This window comes from Dermacentor silvarum, chromosome 8, assembly GCF_013339745.2.
Source record: "Dermacentor silvarum isolate Dsil-2018 chromosome 8, BIME_Dsil_1.4, whole genome shotgun sequence".
In the NCBI taxonomy this organism is placed as follows: domain Eukaryota; kingdom Metazoa; phylum Arthropoda; class Arachnida; order Ixodida; family Ixodidae; genus Dermacentor; species Dermacentor silvarum.
Window position 1 is genome coordinate 174,952,345 of NC_051161.1, and position 22,295 is coordinate 174,974,639.

General features: G+C 47.3%; 1 protein-coding gene across 3 annotated transcripts in view; it reads right to left on the bottom strand.

Moving 5' to 3' along the window:
* LOC119461857 (transmembrane protein 43) overlaps positions 1–18,988 on the bottom strand; it is a 107,793-nt gene extending 88,805 nt beyond the window's left edge. For all 3 annotated transcript variants that reach the window (XM_037723229.2, XM_037723227.2, XM_037723228.2), the window contains exons 1-2: positions 18,916–18,988; positions 10,762–10,875 (exon numbers count right to left, since the gene is read on the bottom strand). In XM_037723229.2, coding sequence (XP_037579157.1) covers positions 10,762–10,872 — 111 coding nt within the window. In that variant the 5' untranslated portion in view covers positions 10,873–10,875; positions 18,916–18,988. The remainder of the gene's footprint in view (positions 1–10,761; positions 10,876–18,915) is intronic.
* Positions 18,989–22,295: the final 3,307 nt, after the last annotated feature.

Sequence of the window (22,295 nt, forward strand, 5' to 3'; positions counted from 1 at the left end):
CGCCACTCCCATGAGCATTCGCACCAAGTAGAAGCCGGAGCCTGTGTCTCCAATGGCTCGAAAGGCGTGACCCCCGACGGCGAAGCGATCCTCGGATTGCCAGCCCCGGGAGAGGACTTACCTGGTGGACCCCATTACCTCATCGGGTATCGTCTTCAGCAGGCAGGAGTTACTAAAGGCACAGCAGAGCGATCCATTTTGTCGACGAATTATTGATGGGCTCACAGAGCCGAGCTCCCAAGAGGAGCGGGGCGGCAATGCCGTCGGGCGCACCCGGACAGCTGGTATTGCTGTTGGCGCCGAGTGTGATGCAGCTGGTATTGCTGCGGGCACATTGGATACGTATCTGCTTGACGCCGATGCAGTTCTCCTGCGCTATATCCCATCTGAAGAGGCTCCCCAGGAGTCTTTCAAGGTGGTGATACCCCACAGTCTAAGGAAAGCCACCCTGAGCTATTTCCTTGACTTGCGGGTGGCCGGACATGCGAGTGGCCTTAAGACTTTCCAAAAGTTGTGACGCTCCGCTACCTGGCGAGGCATGAAGCGTGACGCTCTTCACTACGCCCGCTCATGCCGCATGTGCCAATGTGTGAAGCCTCGCGCGGGCAAAACCCCCGGGCTCATGCAGCCAATCGACAGCCAGCTACCCTGGCAAGTCGCGGCCTGTGACATTATGGGACCCTTTCCCAGAAGCCGGCGACGCTATAAGTTAACGGCACACACAATCTGGGACAAGTTAACCGAGGTCTTTAACCGCTTCGGCTTTCCGGCGGTGCTGATAACGGACAACGCGTCCTACTTTACGGCCAAGGTGTTCGTGGATGCGTGTGCTGCCTTTGGCATTAAGCACCGCAAGACAACCACGTATCACCCACAGGCTAACCCAACAGAGCGGATTAACCGGAACCTCAAGCCCTTGCTCGCGGCCTTTGCCCAGCAACACAGGGATTGGGATGTCTGTCTTAATGAGATAGGCTTCTCCTTGCGGTCCACGGTGAAACGTTCGACTGGGTACACGCCAGCTTTCCTCAACTTCGGGAGAGAGCTGCCAAACGCCATGGACCGTGTTCTGCGGACCGGCAGCAGGGCGTGCACCACGAAAGCCGACCTTTCCGGCTACACGGCGGAACTGCGCTCACGGATGGACGCGGCTCTTGACCTGGCCCGTTCCAACCTGGCAAAAGCACGAGCTGGACAAAAAGCCCAGTACGACCGGTCACATAGGGACGTGCACTACGGTGTCCGCGATCTCGTCCTCAGACGCAACCATGTCTTGAGTGATGCCGCCAAAGGCATCTCTGCCTCCCTGTCGGCCAAATGGTTGGGCCCGTACTGAGTAGAGACCAAAATGTCCCCTCTGGTATACAAGCTGGCTGACTCCCAAGGGTGACCACTCGGCGGTCCAGTTCACGTGTCGGACCTCAAACCTTTCGTTGCCCGTAGCAACGACTGGGGAGAGGGGGAGGCGGTCAACGAACCGCAGACAAACCGTGACACGGCTGGCCCCAGGCCATGCCACCGGTACAACCTGCGGAAACGCACCTAGACAGACTTTCTCCCACCAGCTGGTAGCCGGACTTTATTCCCTACCCCGCCGGTGAACGGAGAGACACAGCTATGGTGCGAGGGCGCACATTGAAGCGGTGACAGGCCCTTTTGGCCTAATATACTCTCTCGGGCTCACCCGCCTTCTGACTCGCCTAGTCAGCTTTCTCCCACAAGCAGGTAGCTGGACTTCATTCCCTACCATGCTGGTGAATGGAGAAATGTAGCTACGGCGCGAGGGCGCACATCGAAGTGGTGACAGGCCCATGTGGCCTAGTATACCCTCTTATGTATTGCCCAAGCCTCATCCTGGCAAACGCCCCGCCCCTTCTTGAGGAGTCAGCCAGGCGGGCAACTTCCTTGGCACGCCGGCTAATACGGGGGGCTCTCCTGTCCTTTCCCTTGTGTCGTGAAGTCTTCTCCCTGTACCTGGCTCCACTGTGCCATCAGTCTTGCTGATCACGAAGTCAGCTGTCCCTGGCCCCACCTTGCCAGCCTGTTGCTGACCTCAAGGCCTGCTGCTCCTGGCCCTTCCGCCATGATTGAACAAGCAACAACCTTTTCCCACAGAATTGCAATCCAGCACAACACTGAGTGCTTGGTAGCACACGATGCTATCTTTTGAGCAATCACTGATTACAATTTGGTACCTACAGATCGTACTAGCCGTTCCTCGTGTTTTCAAAACAAAATAGTCATTCATGATGCCTTTGTTGAGTCCGCACATCATCATCGAATTTTCTGAGAAAATTCCACCAGCAATGTTTGCCACGTACTTCATGGTTTGATGCATGCACAAGCAGCAAGAAAAAATGGCTGCAAGATTTTTGCCCTGAAGACAAAAGCTAGTACATCATCACACAGGTACTGCAGCCGAAGCTAGCATCACATGCGCACTAATAAATACTTTGCCGAGGCTTGTTTTACCTTATCATGCACATTATGCAAACATATCATGCAAAGACAATATCCTGACTTCCTGCTATGCCAGTCCAACCTTGCCATCTCATCATACCTCTTCTTTGATGTTTGTTAGAAAATTTCTGCAATAAGGACTACACTTAACATTGTGTTAAATTCCCCGCGTTGTTCCTACAAAAAGAAGAGGATGAGCCTCGGGCCAGGGAGTGTGTGAGTGCGTTCGAGGAGACTAGCAGCCATCTTTCACGTTCTGGTCTCAGGTAGACACTAATAAGCGCCTATAAGAGTCTTTGTTGGCTGTTCCGTGTGCTGCATATTCTAAATTTGGTGTCGAAACCTAGGAGGCAACAGCCGGGAGCTACCGTCGTGGGACTTCGCTGGTGGCTATCGACTGGAACAACCGCCGTGAACCGCAGAGGCAGACGGATCAGCTGACCGCCATGGATAAGCTCAAGTTGAAGAGGACCACGCGAAGGGCCCAGAACGCCAAGATCATTTAAGAGGCAAGTGCGCTGTTAGAAAACAACGCCCCGACAGATTCTCTATTTACAAGCAGCTCAAGAACAATAATGATGAACTGATGAAGATTAATGATGAGCTAGAAAGTCCCATAACCGATGAGGAATTCAAGGCGGATAACGCCACTGTGATTGAATATGAAGACCATGTGACCCGCATCTTAGCCGAGCTCCAGAGCAAATGCTGCCAGCATTCTGAAACCAATTCATCATTATCGCCTATCGAGGTTCATGGCATGCCGGTGGCCATGGGACATTCTGAAAGAGGAGCCAAGTTGCTGAGGCCTGTGCAAGTGAAACGAGTTCTGGGAACAATACGACCAGATCATCAACCGGAACAAAAATCTTACACCTACTGACAAATTTACCTACCTGAGTTTATTTTTTAAAGGAGACGCGGTGGCAGCTATAGCGTGGCTGCCTACTACCGAAGCGTGTTACATGGATGCCTTGGACATGCTGAAAAGACGTTTCGGCGACAACAAACAAGTGGAGCAGGAGTATTTCTCAAGGCTTCGAAGGCTCACTCCTGTGCGTTATTCTAATAAAGTGACAAAACTTCACAAGGTGTACAACCAGGTGCTCATTAACACGTGAGGACTGGAGGCGCTTGGCGTGAGCAAGTCGTCTTTCTCGTCAATACTATGCGACGTTCTGCTCAGGGCATTGCCACATGACATCGTCGTAGCATATCGCAGATCTTGTGCTACACAAGCTGCAAGTTCTGCCAATGACAAGGTTCAGCATGCCACGAAACTAGAGCATCTGTTTTAGTTCGTCTTGATTGAACTAGAAAGCCTAGAAAAGAGTGACCTTGGTGAACAAAAAGGATACGACGAAGCGGCTTATCCTAGAGACAAGAAGATCCGTCGTTTTGACAGTGCGATCCCAACATCATCAGTGCTTCATAACCAAGCTTCAAAAAGCCCTCCGGATATGGGCTGCACTTTTTACAGGCCAACACCGCATTTGAAGGAGTCTCTCCGCTGACATGCGGACCAGTAAAAGTCACCGCACAAGGGATTGCAGACGAAGAACTGCATGCTGTGGCTGCAGAAGTCATCATGCGTCATGTATTTGCGACCCAGATAAGATAAACCGAAAGACCCGTGTAGACGTGAAAGGCAGCAGTACAACCATATGTGCAGCTGCAACTAAGAGCAACGAAAGGAGTGACACTTTGACATGCGTGCTCCTACAGACTTTCCGAACATGGGCAGTGAGTGATTATTCATGTTGTTACATCAGAGGTGTGTTCGACGGAGGAAGTGAACACATGTTCGTAACAGAAGCTCTTTCGAGGCGTTTGAAGTTGAGGTGTCTTGGTTTTGCTGCTAAGCAATCAACACTTTCGCCAATGTCAGCAATTGCACACCGAAAAGACTCCACATCGTGGAGCTTCACCTCTGAAGTCAGCATTCCGAAGTGGAAGTTCCATCGAGAGCCATGGAAATACCCCACATTTGCCAACACATATCAGCCAGCAAAATGACTTTGTCCATTTGTCACATCATTCAAGAAAACCGGACACAATTTCACCGATGCACTGATACACTCGTCCATTGAGAGACACAACGGAACAACAGGTGAACTCTCAGGCCCTGGAAACGAGGAAAAACTCATTGCTATGAACTCGAAGTTTGGATGGACCTTTCAAGGGAGCACCGAGCATTCGTCGTCAAAGGCAGTTAACTCCCACGCATAGGTCGGCATTGTGGGAGAATACTCACTCACCGTAATTTTTTCCAGCCCCCACACTCACTCATATTCACGCTCACCTCCACTCACACTCACTGGCACTCACCTCCACTCACACTCACAGCACTCACTCAAATTCACACTCGCCTCCACTCACAATGACTGACACTCACTTGCACTCACCTCCAATCACACTCACCTTCACTCAAACTCACTGGCACTCACTCGCATTCACATCCACTCACACTCACTGGCTATCACTCGCACTCACTCGCATTCACCTCTACTCACACACACTGGCACTCACTCGCACCCACCTACACTCACACTCACCTCCAGTCATACTCACTGGCTCTCACCTCCACTCAAACTCACTGGCACTCACTCGCACTTACCTCCACTCACACTCGCTCACCTGCACTCACACTCACTGGCACTCACTCACACTCACCTCCACTAACTCGCACTCACCTCCACTCGCACTCACTCACATTCACATCCACTCACACTCACTGGCTATCACTCGCACTCACCTACACTCACACTCACTGGCTCTCACACTCACTGTCACTCACCCACACTCACACTCACCTGCACTGACACTCACATTCACCTACACTCACACTCACTGGCACTCACAGTAACTCACACTCACTTCCACTCACACACTATCACTCGCACTCACCTACACTGGCACTCACTCGCCCTCACTCCACTCACACTCGCACTCACCTCCACTCACACTCACTGGCTCCACTCGCACTCACTGGATCTCACCTTTAGTCACACTCACTGGCACTCACCTGCACTTACCTCCACTGGATCTCACCTCCACTCACACTCACTGGCACTCACTCGCACTTACCTCTACTCACACTCACTTGCACTCACTTACACTCGCACTCCCACTCACTGGCTATTACTTGCACTCACCTACATTCACACTCACTAGCACTCACACACACTGGCACTCACTCACACTCACCTCCACTCACAGTCACTGGCACTAACTTGCACTTACCTCCACTCACACTCACAGGCACTCACTCGCACTTACCTCCACTCACACTCACTGGCACTCACCTCCACTCACATTCACTGGCACTCACTCGCACTCACCTCCACGCCCACTCACTTCCACTCCCACTCACTGGCTATCACTCGCACTCACCTACACTGGCACTCACTCGCCCTCCACTCACACACACTGGCACTCACTTGCACTAACCTCCACTCACACTCACTGGCACTCACTCGCACTTCCATCCACTCACACTCACTTGCACTCACATTCACTCGCACTCACACTCACTGGCACTCACTCGCGCTCACAGCTCCACTCACACTCATTGGCACTCACATGCACTCGTGCACCCACTCACTGACTATCACTTCACTCACCTACACTCACACTCACTAGCACTCACACACACTGGCACTCACTCGCACTCACCTCCACTCACTTCCACTCACTTTCGCTCACCTCCATTCACACTCACAGGCACTCACACTCGCACTCACCTCCACTCACACTCACTCGCACTCACCTCCACGCCCACTCACTTCCACTCCCACTCACTGGCTATCACTCACACTCACCTACATTGGCACTCACTCGCCCTCCACTCACACACACTGGCACTCACTTGCACTAACCTCCACTCCTGGCTCCACTCGCACTAACTGGATCTCACCTCCACTCACACTCACTGGCACTCACTCGCACTTCCATCCACTCACACTCACTTGCACTCACATTCACTCGCACTCACACTCACTGGCACTCAATCGCGCTCACAGCTCCACTCACACTCACTGGCACTCACGTGCACTCGCACTCCCACTCACTGACTATCACTTCACTCACCTACACTCAGACTCACTAGCACTCACTCGCACTCACCTCCACTCACATTCACTGGCACTCACTTGCACTCACTTGCACTCACCCTCACTGGCACTCACTTTCGCTCACCTCCATTCACACTCACAAGCACTCACACTCGCACTCACCTCCACTCACACTCACTCACCTCCACTCACACTCACGGGCACTCACTCGCACTCACCTCAACTCACACTCACTGGCACTCACTTGCATTCACACTGACCTGCACTCACACTCACCTGCACTCACACTCACACTCGCCTGCACTCACACTCACCTGCACTCACACTCACACTCGCCTGCACTCATACTCACTGGCACTCACCCGCACTCACACTCCCTGGCACTCACTCGCGCTCACACTCACTCGCACTCACTGGCACTCACTCACACTCGCACTCACTCACACTCGCACTCACCTGAACTCACACTCACTGGACCTCACCTGCACTCAGACTCACTGGCACTCGCTCGCACTTGCACTCACAATGACTGGTACTCACTCGCACTCACGCCTTTGAAATGAGTGTGAGTGAGTGTACTCATGAGTGAGTGTGCCGACCTATGCTCCCAAGTCATGGTATGCGTGTTGAAGATGCACCTAGAGGTTGATGACGAGCTAATCTGTTTATTTTGGGAACTGGAGGGTATCGGTATATCCGATACTGCGAACAAGGAAATTGAGATGAGCTCAACTAGGCAGCACTTCAAGAAGATGATAGAGCTACGAGGTGGCAGATACGAAGTGTCATTGCCTTGGAAAACAGGGTTTCAGCTATGTGATAACAAGGAAGTCGCCATTACCAGACTAAAGAAACTTTTGAGCCGTTTGTCCAGCAAAAAAAGTCTTCTATAGACTTACGATGCCACAATTCGTGACTATCTACTAGCCGGTCATGCAGAAGTTGTAAAAGACCCACCACGAAATCCGAAAAGGGTTTATTACATGTCACATAAAGTAGTTATCCGAGAACAAGCTCAGACAACAAAGGTACGAGTCGTCTTCGACGCGTCCTCAATAGCACGGGGATGCAAGTCGCTTAACGAGTGCTTTGAAAAGGGCGTGAACTTATATCAGGACCTCGTCAAAATATTACTACGCTTTAACGCACCCCATCATCATTATGGCAGATATTGAGAAGGCCTTCCTCCAGATTTCGAACATTATCGTGGCTTAGGGGCGATGTACAGAAATGGAAACACTTTGTTTGCAACAGAGTCACTGAAATCGAAAAGTGAACTGATCCTTCCGCTTGGAAGTATTGCACTGGTACAACAACAGGTTGGCAGTACATCCTGCCAACCTGTTGTACATCCTGCCAACCTGTTGACACAAGGCGTATCTGTTGACCAGGTTGTAGTGATGAGCAGCTTGTAGTGACATGGGCCTCACTGGCTTCAGGAACCTGAGCACAAGTGGACATAACAACCACTAGAAACAGCGGACCACGAAGAAGTCGTCTACTGTGAAAAGGTCGCCATTCAGGTGTCACTTACCACTGACATCACGCTTCCACTAATTGTAATGGAGCATTACAGCAGACTTGATCAGCTGCTGAAAGTTACAGCATGGGTGCTGAGGTTCATCAGTTGCTGCAGACATAATGGCAGTGATAAAGAAACTGGTCCCCTCACGGCAGAGGAGCTGTCAAGAGCCGAACAATACTGGATTCGACAGGTACAAGATGTGTTTTTCAACACTGAGATCAAAGCTATCTTAGAAGGGTGTCCTATCGACACAATGTCACCGATCGCAGGCCTCAAACCATTCCAGGATGAAGAAAGGATACTTCGGGTTGGTGGCCGTTTAATTGCAGATGGAATCTCTGGAAAGTATCAAGCATCTGATTATACCGGCGAGCAATCACTACTTTTCAAGGCTAATCCTAAACAAAGCCCACTGCGAAGTATTACATGAAGCTGCGCGAGATACACTGATGCAGTTGAGAGAGCACTTCTGGATGTGCAAAGCACAAAGCCTGGTGAAGAAAGTAACCAGGGAATGTTACTTGTGCAAACGTTCCACCGTTCCACCAGGAAACACTCCTGTACCTCCATTCACAAAGCATCGGGTAACACAAGCACACGCTTTTGAAGTGGTCGGAGTGGACTTTGTCGGACCTCTCTTCATAAGGACACTGTTAGGACAGACAAAGAACTACATTGCGTTAGGAGAGACAAAGAACTCTGTTCACGTGTGCAGCTTCATGAGCGATCCACTTAGAGCTTGTGTCCAGCACGACATCTGAAATATTCTTGATGCCCTTGCGTCGCTTTTGTGTCCGACGAGGCCTTCCCCAGGTCATCTATTCGGACAATGTGAGGGCCCTCAAGAAAATGTCAGGGGATCTGCAAAAGCTTTGCAGAATGCCATTATGAGACAATGTCGCCGGACACCTCAGCCATAAAGGCCTCAAATGGAAGTTTATTGTGCCAAACGCTCCATGGTGGGGTGGATGATGAGAGTGGCTTCTAAGAACCGTAAAGACACCGCTTTGCAAGATTCTTCATAAAAGCCTGGCTCAACTCCGAAGAACTCATGACAGTACTTGCAGAAGTTGAAGCCGTCGTCAATTCCAGACCACTTTCTTTCACTGAATTGGAAGACGGCGAACCATGCGCTCTGACTCCACCTGATCTGTTAATCGGCCATAAGTTCTCGACGATACCACAAGGCAACATCAACGAAACGGAGGTATCAACGTGTACAGAGGTCATCCAGAGACTTCATTACAGAAGGTGCCTGACCAAAACCTTTTGGAAACGATGAACCAAAGAGTACTTGCTCCAACTTAGATCACCACACTTCTGTGACAAATGGGGCAAGAACAAAGTTAAGGAAGTCAATGCTGTACTTGTACATGCTGAAAACCTCCCACGACAAATGTAGCAACTCGCAAGGGTGAAAGTCTACGGAGGAGAAGATGGACAAGTTCACTCTTGCAAGATAAAGCAACAAGACGGCCTTGGGACAACAAGGGCCATCCAAGGTCTGTATCCGCTAGAACCACGCGAAGTGCGTGACCGCACTTCGCGGCCGGGAATGTGTTGAATTTCCCGCATTCTTCCTACAAAAAAAAAGAGGACGAGCTTTGGGCCTGGGAGGGTGTGAGCGCGTTCGAGGAGACTAGCAGCCATCTTTGACGTCCTGGGCTCAGGTGGACGCTAATAAGTGCCTATCTGAGCCTTAAGTCTTTGTTGGCTGTTCCGTGTGCCACATATTTTAAAATTGCACACAAGGAATTAGCTTAATTAATCGACCAGCCGGGTCACAGGCACCATTCGAAAGCCCACATGGAAAAACTTGCACCAACAGTTCTCCGGGCTCTGAACTCGCTCATATTGAGTTACTCCCCACAACGCCCCAAACTTTGTAGAAGACACCTGCAATCTTGAGCAAACTCCAAAACTGCACGCAGCAACAAGAACTGCAGCAGTTTTGACACTGTGGCAATGGTGATGATGACAATGATGCACACAGGTATACTAATGGAGCAAACCCTGTGTCACAGTAAAATATTACATAGTATCCACATGTTATGTTAATTAAACAAAATCTCTGGCATGATGGATATTGATAAACAATGCAGCCACACACCGTATTGTTACCTCTGAAACGTGTCACATATGTGGCATGTTTGAAGCCATTCTCCTCTCTTGACACACTCAGCCATCTGGCGGTGGCACCACAAAGTCTGCGCATGGCGTGTTTTAATATATGTTCAGACGGGTTCGTCTAGCGCCGGTAAAATTTTGAAAGATTTCGTTGTCACTGAAAAATGCCCCAGACCCAGTGTCACACACCCAGTGACTCAAGTAGGTCTGTCAGTTGTTTTCGAACTAGGTTTCCTCAGCACAGCAGCCATTAGACCTCACGGACTACTGAGTCAGGCGGGCAGGAAAAACCCCACACATCCACCAAAGTGTGACGGAGGCGAAGGATATATTTCCAGAATAAACAAGGAAGGGAAGATGGCTGACGCGCAAGCATCTTCATCGTCGTCTTTATAGCACTGCCTAGCATCGTATTCATCCATGTACGGATCGTTCCATAACAAACAGAAAGACAAACATAGGGGCAAACTGGACGAAGTACTGAAAGAATGCTAGTTGCATTAAAACGTATGTGCACTGCAGCATTGCAGCGCACTAGAAGAGGAACGGCCACCAAGGTTGCTCTGTGAGTGCTACCTCATTCCACAGCAGAAGGCAGACAGCAGCAGCCACGAGGGACAGGCCCACAGCGTACGTAAAGAGCACACTGCAGTGCGATGGCTCAAGGTCATCCAGGGCAGAGTCCATCACCTGCACAGAAGGAGCATCACATGTGGTTGAGAAGAAAAGAAACTGTGCAGTTGGTTACAACTGTAGCGGCGGGCTCCAGATAAATTCAGACTACTTGGGATTCGTTATTGCGCACCCTAAGCACGGAACACGAGCGAACGTGTTTGCATTCTGCTCCTATGCCACAGCCGAGAATCGAACCTGCAACCTGGAGCTCAGCAGTGCGAGGTGAACGAACAAGACATCAGCTCACTCATGATTGTGCACAACTTATTTCTGCAGAATCGTGTCCTCACAGAGGTCCCCCACCTCAACAAATTACCTCCTCTTCAGCCTAGGACCTTAAAGACAACTTGAAAGCAGGTAAACCTACAGTGGCCATATAAGACGGTGCCAACTCACTGAGGAAGCACCATACCTGTGAAACAACAGCTTGACACAGCAAAATAACTGCAGGACCAGTGCTCTGTCAATTGGTGTCCTTTGTTGCGCTGTTTTGACCCCTTCAGGCAGCAATTAATTCTGTCCATTGAAAATTTAGTTTCACCGCATTTCTTGCATCTTCAGAATCTTGAAATGCACACAGCTTCAGAACTGATTAAAAATTTTCAGTTCTTCAGCAAGATTTGTCAACTTTACAAAATATGGACTCAATGCGATTGTTCTCTACAGGAACATGAGAACATCAAGTATTTCATGTTTAGTCTGTAAAGCACCCGTCCAGCCAATTGTAAAAGATAGCGCGTTTTGACCAAAGACCTCTAACAGAGGAACTTATTTTAGAATGCCAACATCACAAGCCATTGCAGCGGAGGGCGACGAGGGCACTGCTGCAGTTTTTAAGCGCAACAGATTTGGACAAGCGGCTGTAGCCCAGACAGATGTTTATAGTGCTGCAAGTGCTACTGTGCTGTGCCACCTGTGACCGATTGTGATTGTGTATCTGTGCTTCTCTCTTTCTCTATCTCTACCTTCCTGTCACTTTACCTCCCCCTCTCCTCCTCCCCAGCGTAGGGTAGCAAACCGGACCTTCCCATCTGGTTAACCTCCCTGCCTTTCCCCTTTCTTCTGTCTCTTTCTCTCATGTAAAACATGGTGAAAAACAATGAAAGATATTGTCCGGTGACATGGAGCAAAGCCCTGGTCCCGATGAAGTTAACAAGGCAATGCTGAAGTACTGGCTGCCATAAATGCTCTCGCGAGTACGATGGAAGCACGTCATGCTGAAGTGATGTTTTCACTTGACAAGCTAAAAGCTAGTACAAAACTCTTGGAAGAACGAGTGTCTGACATCACCACGAGATTAACAACTGCCAAAGGGAAAGTAAGCGCTCTCGAAAGCACTCAGAATGTGGATGCGACCGAAGTTCATCACGTTGCTGCTGCAAAGTGAAAATGCTGCACTGCAAGCACGGCTTGACGACTTTGAGGACCGTTCGTGTCGTGCAAACTTAATTATTCATGGACTGAAAGACAATTCTTAACAAACCTGGGCTCAGACTGAAGAAGCCGTGTGCACCGTTTTTGCAGATCATCTATCTTTAGAACTTCCTGTGGATGCAATTTTACGAGTGCATAGACTTGGCTCTTTTGTCACCGGCAGAAATCATCCTATAGTTATGAAGTTTGCTTCGTTTAAAACAAGAGAGTGTTTTAGTACACATGTCTAAACTGAGAAATACAGGAGTCACTCTACAGGAGGACTTTTGTAAAGCAACGAGGCAGATACGTAAAAAGCTTCTGAAGGCCGTTTCTGAAGGCATAAATTCCTTATGTTGTCCCGATCCAATCAGAGCTTGAATTTCTCTGTGCATGCGTTACCTTAAACCATCACGATGTCATTGTTTGTGCATGTTATCGGCCTCCGCTTTCTGCCACCACGTTCTGTGATGAACTCTACGATTGTCTGAACAAAGTTGTGTCTAGACACCCGAAAGCACCAATTTTTCTTATGGGTGATTTCAATGTTCCAGATATTCAGTGGAACAATTCCAACCCCATTGTTACTAATTCATTCGAGTGTTTAGCTTTCACTGACCTCTGTTCTACATTTAATCTTTCCCAGCTCCTACAAGAACCAACTCGTGTTACCCCTTCATGTGCAAATGTGTTTGACCTTGTGCTCACCAACTATCCCAATTCTGTCTCTTCCCTAACCCTACTGCCAGGTCTAAGTGATCCCCCTAAAATCCACATTACTAAGCCATCACCCTCGCGCCGCACATCCAAAAACTCGAAAATACAGTTAAACCTGGATATAACGAAATTGACAAATTCCCGAAAAACTTCGTTATGAAAAGGATTTTATTATATGCAGGTTCGGTGGAAGCGCGTACAGGTTAGTACAGGTTCGGCGGAAGCGGGGACGGAAGCGCACTTCCGCGCTAGGCACGGCGGAGGAGGCGAGAAAGGGAGGCGTTTACTTCGGCGGCGGCCGCCGTATCTTGAAAGCGATCTGCGATGTGGAAAAAGTGTGCGCCCGAGCGGGCTTATCTTCAAAGCGAACTGCAGACAAGGCCAATATCTTGCGTTTCTTCGTCAAAGCACTCATCCTTGGAATGTCACATCAGGTACTGGATGCGTGGTCGCGTGTCGTTTCGCACAAGTGCAAGGCGTCGGAAACTAAGAGCGAGCGACACGATGGCGTCGCAGCATCATATAGTGTCACCTAGTGTCAGGTTAGTGAAGTGAAGCGCAGAGACTTGCGCAGTAACCAAAAAGTGGCGCTGCCAGCGCATTCGAAAAGAAACTTTTTTCCTTCGGCAACATCAACAGGAAAAGGAGAGTGCCGGCTTGGCGGGCTAGGCCAGCTGCAGCAAGCAGTGGGATCAGGTTTGAATGAAAATTAAAGATCACACCCGCGGCGGCAAGATCGCCGGGTCGAGAGATGCAGGCATGCCTCGCGCACGCGTGCTCGCGATCGCCTCGCAGTCACCGTGAATTCGAGCGCGCCAAGCATGCCGCCGCCGCTTCGCATTACGTCGCGGCGGAGAAGGTGCTTCCGGTTGCTGCTCGCGCAAAAATGACAAAATTTGGGGCGAAATCTCTAGGTTGTCGGCGGGGAAAATTCATTATTTCAAGGGGGTCTCCCGCTGCCACTTCGATACGTAGAGGTCTCAAATACATGTGCTTCTATGGAGTAAAGGCGGGGAATAGAAAAACTTCGTTATATCCAGGAATTCGTTATATGGAGGTTCCTTATAAACAGGTTTAACTGTAATCCACATCTACGGGAGAGCAGACTTTCAAGCCATTAATACTGCTTTGGACAAGTTTGTTGAGTTCTTTCCGCAGTTCTGGGAACGCACAGTGCATGAGAACTGGAGGTTATTTCAAACGCAAGTCAAAGCGCTCATCAACAAATATATTCTGCTGCAAAGAATATCTAGCAAGTGACGTTCACCGTGGTTCAACCTATCGTTAAAACGCCTACTAAACAAGAAAAAGCGCATGTTCTACCACTGCAAAAACTTATCACTGACAGAGCAAGGTTGGCGTATCAATCTGCCACTGTAGAATATAAACATGCTCTCATCGGTGCTAAACACACTTATTTTCATTCAACCCTTCCTTCTTTACTTACGTCAAATCCACACAATTTTTGGAATGTTATCAGCATGCGCAAATATGATGAAGTTCGATTGAAGATTCTTTGTCTCAAATAAAAATTGCTGTATCCTTCTCAATGACACATTTTCATCATCTTTTCACATGTTGCACCAATAACCATTCCTATTATTTCTGCACCTGACTTCTTACAAATGGACCCTATTCTTATCGACTAGGTAGGCATTTCTTAACTCATTCAAGTTGCGAAAATTTACAGAAAATTTACTAAAAAACTAAAAGTTTTTGAAAAGCAGCCAAACTTATTCATCCATTATACTGTCGTATGTCTTCATTGCAGAGCACCACGTTGTTTGTCATGAGGGTTACATGGAAGAGTTCCAACTGAAGGCTTCTGGATACGCTCGGCATTCACTTCTCAGTGTCTTGTTTTCTGCCCTGATCTATATATATATTGCTGCTCATGACTTTGCAGAGCACCACGTTGTTTGTCATGAGGGTTACACTGGAAGATGTTCCAACTGAAGGCTTCTGGATACGTTCGGCATTCACTTCTCAGTGTCTTGTTTTCTGCCCTGATCTATATATATATTGCTGCTCATGACTTTGCAGAGCACCACGTTGTTTGTCATGAGGGTTACACTGGAAGATGTTCCAACTGAAGGCTTCTGGATACGCTCGGCATTCACTTCTCAGTGTCTTGTTTTCTGCCCTGATCTATATATATATTGCTGCTCATGACTTTGCAGAGCACCACGTTGTTTGTCATGAGGGTTACACGGAAGTGTTCCAACTGAAGGCTTCTGGATACGTTCGGCATTCACTTCTCAGTGTCTTGTTTTCTGCCCTGATCTATATATATATTGCTGCTCATGACTTTGCAGAGCACCACGTTGTTTGTCATGAGGGTTACATGGAAGAGTTCCAACTGAAGGCTTCTGGATACGCTCGGCATTCACTTCTCAGTGTCTTGTTTTCTGCCCTGATCTATATATATATTGCTGCTCATGACTTTGCAGAGCACCACGTTGTTTGTCATGAGGGTTACACGGAAGTGTTCCAACTGAAGGCTTCTGGATACGTTCGGCATTCACTTCTCAGTGTCTTGTTTTCTGCCCTGATCTATATATATATTGCTGCTCATGACTTTGCAGAGCACCACGTTGTTTGTCATGAGGGTTACATGGAAGAGTTCCAACTGAAGGCTTCTGGATACGTTCGGCATTCACTTCTCAGTGTCTTGTTTTCTGCCCTGATCTATATATATATTGCTGCTCATGACTTTGCAGAGCACCACGTTGTTTGTCATGAGGGTTACACGGAAGTGTTCCAACTGAAGGCTTCTGGATACGCTCGGCATTCACTTCTCAGTGTCTTGTTTTCTGCCCTGATCTATATATATATTGCTGCTCATGACTTTGCAGAGCACCACGTTGTTTGTCATGAGGGTTACATGGAAGTAGTTCCAACTGAAGGCTTCTGGATACGCTTCGGCATTCACTTCTCAGTGTCTTGTTTTCTGCCCTGATCTATATATATATTGCTGCTCATGACTTTGCAGAGCACCACGTTGTTTGTCATGAGGGTTACACTGGAAGAGTTCCAACTGAAGGCTTCTGGATACGTTCGGCATTCACTTCTCAGTGTCTTGTTTTCTGCCCTGATCTATATATATATTGCTGCTCATGACTTTGCAGAGCACCACGTTGTTTGTCATGAGGGTTACATGGAAGAGTTCCAACTGAAGGCTTCTGGATACGCTCGGCATTCACTTCTCAGTGTCTTGTTTTCTGCCCTGATCTATATATATATTGCTGCTCATGACTTTGCAGAGCACCACGTTGTTTGTCATGAGGGTTACATGGAAGAGTTCCAACTGAAGGCTTCTGGATACGCTCGGCATTCACTTCTCAGTGTCTTGTTTTCTGCCCTGATCTATATATATATTGCTGCTCATGACTTTGCAGAGCACCACGTTGTTTGTCATGAGGGTTACACTGGAAGATGTTCCAACTGAAGGCTTCTGGATACGCTTCGGCATTCACTTCTCAGTGTCTTGTTTTCTGCCCTGATCTATATATATATTGCTGCTCATGACTTTGCAGAGCACCACGTTGTTTGTCATGAGGGTTACATGGAAGAGTTCCAACTGAAGGCTTCTGGATACGCTCGGCATTCACTTCTCAGTGTCTTGTTTTCTGCCCTGATCTATATATATATTGCTGCTCATGACTTTGCAGAGCACCACGTTGTTTGTCATGAGGGTTACATGGAAGTGTTCCAACTGAAGGCTTCTGGATACGCTCGGCATTCACTTCTCAGTGTCTTGTTTTCTGCCCTGATCTATATATATATTGCTGCTCATGACTTTGCAGAGCACCACGTTGTTTGTCATGAGGGTTACACGGAAGTGTTCCAACTGAAGGCTTCTGGATACGTTCGGCATTCACTTCTCAGTGTCTTGTTTTCTGCCCTGATCTATCTATCTATCTATCTATCTATATATATATAAATTGCTGCTCATGACTTTGCAGAGCACCACGTTGCCGGATGACTGGTAGGTGGGAAAAGTGGTTCCGGCGCATAAATCTGGTGATGTTCATAGCCCCCACAACTACAGGCCTATTTCATTAACATCCGCTCCATGCAAGCTGCTTGAACATATAATATATTCTAGCCTAATGTCACATCTTGAATCGGACTGTTTCTTCACACCTAATCAGCATGGTTTTCGCAAACACCACTCCTGCGAAACTCAACTGCTTGCGTTTACCAATGATTTGTTTTCCATTTTAGATTGTTCATTATTTGTGGATTGCATTTTTTTTTATTTTACGAAGGCATTTGATACTGTGTCACATTTACTACTACTTCTCAAGCTTAGTGAACTAAATCTTGATACTAATCTGATGAAGTGGATCGAGTGCTTTTTGCAGGGTCGTACCCAGTACGTTACAATTAATGACTGTGACTCACCTGTATGCCTCGTAACATCTGGAGTTTCCCAAGGCTCCGTACTAGGTCCTCTGCTTTTTCAAATTTATATCAACGACCTTCCCGATTCCACTGACTCTCAAATTAGACTCTACGCTGATGACTCCGTATTATATAGACAAATATCTAAACCTTCTGATGCAGCCACTCTTCCATCTGATCTGGATAGCATCTCCACTTGGTGTCACACCTGGTCTATGAAACTAAATAATGGTAAGTGCAAAGCAATGAGAATAATGTGGACGCCTAAGCAGTCTTCATGCACCTACTTCCTTAATAACTCTTCTTTAACTTCAGTCTCTGATTATAAGTACCTTGGCGTATACATTACCGACAACCTATCATGAAAAATGCACGTTGAACATATCACTAATAATGCTAACCGCACACTTGGTTTCCTTTGCCGTAATTTTTCCCTGGCTCCTGTGTCCCTAAAACTACTTCTATATAATACTCTTGTGTGCCCAAAACTAGAGTATGCCTCTTCCGTTTGGGATCCCCACACCAAATCACTCATACAAGTCCTCGAATTCATCCAATATCGCTCTGCTCGTTTTATACTTTCTAATTATTCTCGTTCAGCCAGTGTAACACTTATGAAGGAGACATTAGATCTTCCTAGCCTTTCCTTGTGCAGTCTTATTTCTCATTTATGCCCCCTTCACAAAATATATTTCACAAAATGAAAACTTATTACTCCCACTTACTTTTCATCCCGCATGAACCCCCAATTCAAAGTTGGCGTGCCAAGCTGCAGGACTAATCTTTATTTTGATTCGTTTGTTCCGAAGACTAGCGCAGACTGGAACCACCTTCCTGCCTCCGTCGTGTTCATCGCAGTACCCGAAGCCTTCAAGTCTGCTGTATATGATCATCTTCATTATTCTGCCTACTACAAATGCATTCTTGACCCACTCCTCTCTGTAATGCCGAACGGCCTCGAGAGTAAATAAATGAAATGAAGCGAATTTGCCACATGACGGCATACTGTTGCAGAGAGCAAACACCTAACCTCCTAACTAGTTTTACTAGAACACTTCACATACATTATTAAAATTTGCAGTGCAGGTCCAATCAAAGGTGGTTCAAGATGTATGAGAGAGGCTTTAAATATGCTTTTGCTTTAGAGGCAGTATCTTGGCTTGCACACTAATCCTGAAGGAGATAAAGCTGTTGTTTCACAAGACCATCCCAAATGAAGATGCTGCAAACACCCCCCCCAATGGCACACCATTCAACAGCAAAAACACTGTAGCTGTTGTTGTTTTGCTGTATTCAATAGAAGTGCTTTTTCTTGTGACTGTAGCTACACAACAGCCAAGGGCTTCAGTTATGTGATTAGCAGCACAGTACTTTAGTTGCCCTGAATTCTTTTCTTTGTATTAGAAGATAGTATCCCAGGGAGAGCACATTGTTTAGCTGAGTAAAAAAAGACCTGCACAGTCTGTAAGCGACTAAAACACCCAGAAAACAATAAAAAAGCTTGTTTTAAAACTGTACCCTGATGCTGCAAGCCCAGGATAATGGTCAGCCTTGGCAGCACAATTTCCCTCGAAATGTGAGCAGCTGCAAGGTACAAAACAAAAACAGCATCGATAAGAAAGTGCAATGTCAACAAAGAAATCACAGACGCAGCGCTGTCTTTCAACCACGTAACCTTTCTTGAGAAAGATGCACGTATGTATAGTACTTTTGAAATTATCAAAATCACACAAACCCATGAAATAACCAGACTAAAGCATTGGCATGTGTCGAAGAAATGGGAATTTCAACATCACAAATGCCCCATTCCTTGTGATCATGAAAAATGACCATTGTTTTAACTGATGACAGACATAAACGGCCCAAAAGGACTGAGAGAAGACACACACAGAAAAGTACAAGCACCGACTTTCCACTAGAATTTTATTGAAAACACACAGCACAAGCAAGAAGCTTGCTATATCACACAAGCAATCATGTGCAGTAAGTTCAGCACAATAAAAAACTGTATCCATCATAAGGTATCAATAATGGCATACTTATACAGTTACCTCCTACTATCTTTAAAAAAAATCAATAATTTTTTTTCCTTTTTTATAAAATGCTTTTTTCAGCCATAGGGGCACAGATACAAGTGTTATAATGCAAAGTGTGGCTGCCAAAACCACGTCATACATTAAGCCTGTGTTACCACAACTGAATGATATTTCATCGATGATGCTAGGAGCTTAGTTTGGTAAACAGTGGTACACTCTGGACAGATCTGGTTTTTCATAGAAATGCTGACTTTTGACAATTTGCTTGGAGCAGAAGAGACGGCTTAACGGCTTAACATGATACCGGTTATCTTAAGGTTGTGTGAAATATTGTCAACATACAATATTAATTGCATTTGACTTTCAATTCTGCTGCCTTCTTGCTTTACTTTCTCCAATAAGCTATATGGAGTGAACCAATTACATAGGTAGAATACATCAGTGCTATTAGTCATCTTATTTGAGTGACAAATTTCAAGCAGATGTTTGCTATACTAATTTACAGTGCTCATTTTTATGAAAAGGCACCAAGGAATGACATGAAAACAGGATGACACTAAGAGCACAAACGCCACGTTCATGTCTTTCCGTGGCACCATTTTGAAGAAATGAACACTGTAGAGGCTTGGGCTAGTCAGTACATACTTGACAGGGGGAACAGTGCAAAAAACACGAAAGACAAGAAGGGGGAGACACACCAGCACTGACTGACGGCTGAATTGTTTATTCAGAAAGGAACACAAATACATACCTAAAGAAAAGAGAGATAGATCAATCTCATTGCACACCAGCTTCTGCTCCCAAGTGGAGAGGCTGCTCAGTGCCGGATACCACTCCTCACCGGTGTCGCGGAAAAACTACTTGAAAAGTGTGCAAAACTGTCTCCTGTGATACAGCCAGACAGCGGCAGAAGCAGCATAAAGAGAATCAACCAGCGTGCAGGTGTTCGTGTTGTCTTGTCTGCGCCAAACAAGCCAGGTCGACTTTGCCGACAGGTCAACCACGAAAATTCCGAACAACCAGCTTGTAAAAAGAACCATGTCGCACCATTCGTCAAGTGCAAAGCAGGCGTGGTGTACGAGGTGCCTCTTCCCTGTGGACGCTCCTACATTGGACAGACTGGTTGTTATCTAAACGATCGTTTAAGAGAGCATGCCTATAGCCTTCGCTCCGGTACTGGCAGCAACTTGGCCTTACACTATAGTGGATGTGATGTGTGCCGTACTCCGGCACTTGACTTTTCACAGTCGCAATCCGCAAACGCTACAATGACGCTTGTGCACTGGTAATCTTTGAGGCTGCTGCTATCGCAAGGAATGGTGTGTCCTTCGTCCGTCTTTGACCTTGTCTGTGAGGCAGAGCTAACATATCTTAACAACCAGACTTGAAGAAAAAAGTAGCGCAAAAGAGATGAGGACGAAAAGAAGACAGGCGCTAACTTCGGAGGTTAGCGCCTGTCTTCTTTTTGTCCTCGTCTCTTTGGCGCTACTTTTCTTCAAGTATGTTACACCAACTCGCCCACATAAAGCTCCTGCTGCTTCAGGTTAACAACCACAATAATTCGGGGGAAATCTAATCGGTGTCTCACCTTTCTTTTCTTTAGGTATATAATTGTGTCTTCTAAATAAAGAGTTCAGTCGTCAGTCAGCGCTTGTGTGTGTCTCCCTTCTTGTCTTTCATGGTTTTTTGCGCTGTTCCCCCCGTCGAGAAGAAATGAACCTTTACCAACTCAGTTCAACTTAGTCATTTACAGTGGCATCAAGAAATGTCACTTTGGTGAGCCCACTGTTGAATGGAAGCAGGCCCTTCTGAGACGGCAGACTGCAAACACTGCTAGCATGTGTGCGTCATAAAAATAAAAATTTTTAATCTGAAAATTGGATGCTGCTAACTCCATTGCCCCAATAATCTCTACAATGGCTTGGTCTGCACATTTTCACAAGATAATACAGGCTCACAGCTGTAGTCTACACCAAAATGACTCGACACATAGCTGAATACACAAGGTGTTTTATGTTCTTGGTGTATTTCGGTAGACCTCATCGTATTTGATCTGATCATCGTATCTTGCCCATATTGGAGAAACTACACAATGCTCTCAACACAGCCCACATTCATGTGTTTCCCTGTGTATCATTTTTTGTGAAGCACTGATTTGCACGGTCAAGATTTCCAAGGCATAAGAAAACCCAGATGCAATCTAAGGCAAGACAACATGTGCAGCAGTGCAGATTTTTCTTGTCAGACCACTCTCTGAAGTGAGTGCGCTTTCAATGATGGATAAAGGAAAGCAGCACAGACAAGCAGTGGGACAACTTGCCAAGCGTCTGAGAGGCTCGTACTTGTGACATATGCACTGCTTAATAAGGCACATTGGTAACCTCTCTTAAAACACTGGCACCTTGTCCGGCTCTTGCCAATGTGCTGGAAAGCAGTAGTTACAGATCTCACCGTGGGGTCCTGTTGGTGTGGCTCAAGAGCAAATCATCTACTCCCCCAGTACTCCCTCCCCTCCCAGATACAAAAGAAGCCAACTGTGATAATATATTGCACGAGGGAGTGGCAAACAAACATATGAAAACAGTGTGCCGTGCGGTGGCGAAGAGGACACCGACTCTTGGCCAATACCCATAAGTGGGTATGTACTTTAAGGTCGTCATCATCATCATCGACACCCATTGGTGAGCGTCGACAGTGGCGCCTCGAAAAGCGTGGCTCGAGAGAGGGTGGCCCGTGGCGTGAGCAAAGGTTCGGCGTTCGATGGCAGAGCTTCCTCGCTGGGCGTCCGGCCCATAGGAGCTATCGCCACCCGCGCCGCTACGTCTGCACCACAATCAAAGCTGTCACCAGCTGAGGGGCCAC